General features: G+C 51.2%; 1 protein-coding gene across 1 annotated transcript; it reads right to left on the reverse strand.

Moving 5' to 3' along the window:
- Positions 1-351: 351 nt before the first annotated feature.
- Positions 352-3,456, reverse strand: LOC139707438 (phospholipase A2, membrane associated-like). The gene is made up of 4 exons (XM_071618693.1): positions 3,381-3,456; positions 3,025-3,169; positions 2,651-2,760; positions 352-777 (listed from the first exon to the last, which is right to left on the reverse strand). The coding sequence occupies exons 1-4, from the start codon at positions 3,418-3,420 to the stop codon at positions 635-637; spliced, it is 438 nt and encodes a 145-aa protein (XP_071474794.1). The 5' UTR covers positions 3,421-3,456; the 3' UTR covers positions 352-634.
- Between the last annotated feature and the right edge of the window lie 1,705 nt (positions 3,457-5,161).

The following is a 5,161-nucleotide window of genomic DNA, read 5'->3' on the forward strand; positions in this document are numbered from 1 at the left end:
GAGAGAGAGAGAGAGAGAGAGAGAGAGAGAGAGAGAGAGAGAGAGAAATAGATAGATGGATAGATATGGGTTTCACTCCTAATAGGAATAGCAGCGGTAGATGGGCTGGGCCCAGTCCTTTAAAAATTGGTATCTCCCTTAATTCTCAAACCTGCCCAGGCAGGAGGGACACTGTCAACTCCATTTGGGTGGGAGAACCAAGGCTCAGGGTAGTGGAGTAGAGGAGTCATAAAGTCTTGACTCTAGGGACCATACTTTGAATTTACCATGTACCAGTTTGTCTGGTAGAGTGTGTTCTCACACATACACGCAGGCACACAGAGTTTGGTGACAAATTGGTTTATTCAGAAAAGACTCCCAGGAGTGTGCAGCTGGGAGCTAAGCAGGGGGCCAGAGGTGGTAGGGAAGGGCAGGAGTGGGGACTCAGCTGTGCAGGTAGTCAGGGGAAGAGGCCGGGCAGAGGTGCCCCCGGGTTTGGTCTTCTTTTCTGGGTCAGGAGAGAAGGGCTCCTAGCTTGCCCCTGGGATGGACTGGGACTGTTTTCTGGATTGCAGGGAACTTGGTGGGGGCTGGGAGAGAGGGTGTTGGAGTAGAGGACCAGCACTGGCTGGCCAGGCTTTGGGGATGAGGAGCCTCAGCAACTGGGCTTCTTCCCACGGCACAGAAAATTGGGATAGAACTGGTACTTCCTATTGTAGGTTTTCAGGTTTTGAGCAAAACAGTAGGCAGCAGTTTTATCACACTGACACAGCTGACTCCTACAGTAGCCCTGGTTTGCTGAAATTACAAGAAAATAAACACCGGATGGGAGTTTAATAGTCTGTGGCTTCTCCTGGGGGGAGAGGACCTCGCCCATCCTCCAGATGCTCCTTTTCCCGACATTGCTGACAGGTGGGGAGGCAGGTCCCCGGCCCATCGCAGACACAGAGCCCTGCACACCACACCAGAGGACGCAGGCCTTCCCATTGGCCACCCTCTGGAGGGCGGTGCAGCCCCACCAATCATGGGGTGGATCGTGATTGGCGTAAGACAGGTCCTCCCTTTCTCCTTGACAATGATTGGTCTCTAAATAGCAGGTAACATTGGTCTGGCCAATGAGCGCGAGTCTGCTGGAGGCTTCTGGGAAGCATTCATTTCCTCCCTTGGAAAAGGGAGTTGCACAGTGGGAAAGCCTGCCAGGGTGAGGCCTGGGTGCCTGGAGCTGCGGCATGTGTCTTGACTACACTTAGATTGTAGGACCTGCCAACTCTGAGAGCTGATGATGGGGAAAAGCAGCCCCAGGCCTGACTGCAGTTGGGAGAATTCTTACTCTGAGAGTCAGGCAGCCCCAATATCCGAACCAGTGGTGGTTTGGGCATCTTGTGTCTGGGCCCTAAAACCTGCTAACATACATGCCCCTACGGAGAGGTCACCATTGCAAGAGACAATTTCTGATCTTATGATTCATGCTATGGGTGGGAGTTCATGCCCTCTCCCAATTACACTGGACCCACTGTCTGGGGTCACTAAGCAGTCTTTCTGGCTGCCACCCATCTCCATCCTCCCCTTCAGATTCAAGCTTTCTCCATGTATGTGCCTCCACTACCTCTCTCCACTTTGCTTCCCACCCATACCTAACCCACTCTAACCTGGTTTCGCCCTCATGCTCAAGGAGAGCACCTTCTCCTGAAGTCCTGAACAACCTTCTTGCCCCACAGTCTGGAGAAACCCTGTCCCTCTAATGTGGCCTCCTCTGTTAAACTGCTGCTGTTAATCATCTCCTCAATGGCACCTTGACATTCTCAGTCCTTTTCCCTGCTTTCTGTCTAATCCATTGGCCTCGTTCAGGGGCCTTGATTGAGCACACCCAACTTCCAATTCTCCTCTGCTAAATCTGAGTATGTCCCCAGTCCATACCACACACTGAGCTGCAAGTGTTCACACCCAGCTGGCTGCTGGCCATTGCCCAGGGAGGGTGTCTGGAGACCCTATTCTCTGAGTATTCTAATTAGAATTGTTCCTCCTACAACCCAGCAGAACAACATCCGGGATCTTTACCTCCATGAAACCATCTGCAGAAATACCCACCCCAAAGCTCATTATCCCCATATCCTCCTCAGGCATCTCCAAGCTGATTCTTCCTCAAAATCATATAGTTGCTTCTTGATTTCATTCCATGCCCCTTCCATCCTGACCACCAGGGCTTTATGCCTGGCTGTTGCTCTTTTGTCTGCAATAGCAGGCTCCCTGGGCCCCATCCATCCTGCACCCAGAGTGAGTCCTCTGAAAAGCAAATGTGCTTCTGTGCAAAGGTGCTAATTAGCTCCCTGTGGCTTTAGGACAAAACTAAGGACACCCTGGCCTGAAAGGTCTGGTTGATCTAGCCCCTGCCTTGCTCACTGGGCAGCACAGAATGACCTGCGGCCCCCTGGGTTCCTTGGCTATACTGTGTGTTCTTCTGGGAATACTCCCACCCTCATCTGACTCCTCACAGCTCAGCTGTCACTGCTTGCAGTGCCATCACTTTGTGATCTCGGCTTTCTTGCTTTCTTCTCAAGGCAGTGACCGTGTCCCTCTGTGTCCCTATCTCTTGTGTCTAGCACTGTACCTGGCATGGTGGGCAGGGAACAAATGAAAGAGGTAAAGTGGACTGGGTACAGGGCTTTCTTACCTTCACAGATGACTTTGCCTGCTTGGTATTTAAACTTGTAGCTCAGAAATTTTGTGCCACATCCATGTTTCTGCAGATGCTTGTAGCAACAGTCGTGGCGGGCACAGCATCTAGTAGAGGTTGTACCATTAGGGCTGCCTTCCTACAGCTCCAGGGGCCCTGGTGCCGCATCGTCTCCCTCCCACCCTTGATCCTAGGCAGAGACTCAATGGCTATAGAATAGTCTAGAGCAGAGGGTGCGACACACTGACGGCCTGTCCAGCTGGGATATCCCAGGACCTTTGTGTCGATGGGGCACCAGCTCTGTCCTTCCAGCTTCAGTCCTGCTGAGGCCAGAAGTGAGCACAGGGCAGGGAGGGCTGGGGTGGCCTCACCGATCCGTTGCATCCTTGGGGGTTCCTTTGCCACCCAGGCCACAGTGGCAACCATAGGCGCCATAATTGGTTGCACCATTCTTTTTCGTCACCGATGAGATCATGGAATTGAAGTTAAAAAGATCCCCCTGAACCCACATTAGGCCTGAAAGGAAATTGATAAATAGCTGCTGATGGGGTGTGAGGCCCTGTGTCCTCCTTCTGTCTCTCTCTGCTTCTCTCCCCCGCCCCCATGGCCTCTATACTCTTCCCACTAGGAGAGGACTGTTGCAAAAGGAAAGAAAACTTGGGGTTTGTATTCCTCCCCCCTCCCCCCCTGGGGCTCCCCCTGCGCTGAGATCAATGTCAGCTCTTACCAAAGACCATAATCACTGCCAGTGCCAGGAGGGTCCTCATGCTGAGAGATCTGTGAAGGACGAGTGCAGATGGATTGGCCTGGGCTCCTCTCCTAGGTGGTCCTAGCTCCTGCCCTGGCCCCTATTCTCTTGCCCAATTCACTGTCCTAGAGGGTACAGCCATGCTCTTGCATTGCAGTAAGTCCAGGGTGAACACCTCTGTCGCACCCAGTATACCCAAGCATGACTCCGCCTGTGCGCTCATAATACCACCTCCTCACCCTCCACAGCTCTGTGGAATGGCTTTGCACATGTGCAGGCCCTCGGACCATGGAGACCCCCTATGTGACCTGCATGAGACCCCCCTGTTCCTCAACAGACTGAGAATTCCTGAGACACTGAACCAGCTTCACCCACCCATTTGGGAAATCCCTAGGGTCAGAGGTTGCGCCCCCCATTAGACATTTCACCCACATCCCCATGCTCAATTCAAGCCTCAGAAATTCCATCCAAGGTATCTGATTCCCAATAATTCTCTCCAGAACTAAAGCAACACACTGCAAACTTTTTCAATCACACACACACACACACACACACACTTATTTGCACATGGATGCCTGTGGACATCTACCCAAGTAGTGCACACAGTCTCTTTATTTAGTCTGCTCACAAAAACCACACAACATGATGTCCTTTACTTACTAAACTGTGCACAGGCATGCTTATGTCCACGTAGGCTCACACACATGCACACATACAAACACACAACATGGCCATTCTCAAAGTAGCCAATGAGCAGGGATTCTAATTCTTTCCATGGACTATTAGTTTCTGGGTATTTACCTCTCAGAAGATACTGGACTGGATAGCTCCAAATGACTCTCTTATTTTTCCTAAATGCAGCAGCTCTTAAATAGCTGCACCCTCTGGGAAGTTGGGGGTTGGTGAGACACGGGGTGGAGGTGGGAGTGGCCAGTTGGTGGACTCCAAAATGCCCATGTGCCTGGGTAATAACCTTTATTTCCCCCTCATCAGCTGGCAAGATAGAGTTGAGGACCGGAAAATCTTTCATGTCATGAGCTGATGCCAGATTAAATTTCAAGTTATGTTGAAGCCTTTTCTGTGGCTTAGCTCCTGACTGGGTAAATTTCCATAAACAGCCATGGGTGTGACCACTAGTCACCTTCCTGCAGCCACTTTGCCCATGGATGGGCAAAGTTCATGTACTATGGCAGGCACAGTGAATAGGGCTGCTAAATGTGGCATTGGGGAGTAGAAAAAGGGCATTTAGTGCTCTCCATTCATTTCATCAATCAATCATTCATTCCCAGGAAGTACATGCTAAGCCTCTGCAAAGTTCCAGGACCAATGCAAATCACCTGAGACTTGAAGAGACTCTACCCTAGTCCTGCCCGTGGGGTCCTGAGGCAAGGGTTGCATGGGGAGGATTCTCCTCCCCCCTAAGGGGAGCCAGAGCCTGCACCTGCTCTGAACCCTCCTCTGTATTCTCCTCCTTCTCTCATCCCACTTGAGTTTCCAAACCTAGGAGAAGCCAGAAGCTGTCTTGAAGTTCCCACCAAACCCCTGCCTCCACCTTGTTTTGGAAATGGGTCAATTAATGCTCCCTGAGGGATCAGTCCTTTATTCTTTGGTCTTTGGGGATGCAGTGACTCTAGCGAAAGTAAATATTTACCTAAAGTAAATATAGTAAGTGCCTGGTGACCAAATGAAGGAGGCAGGAGATGAAAACAGAGGCCAGCTTTCCTTTTTTTCTGCAGTAAAATCCATCCATCCCGCACGGA

Source organism: Marmota flaviventris, chromosome 10 (assembly GCF_047511675.1).
Source record: "Marmota flaviventris isolate mMarFla1 chromosome 10, mMarFla1.hap1, whole genome shotgun sequence".
NCBI lineage: Eukaryota > Metazoa > Chordata > Mammalia > Rodentia > Sciuridae > Marmota > Marmota flaviventris.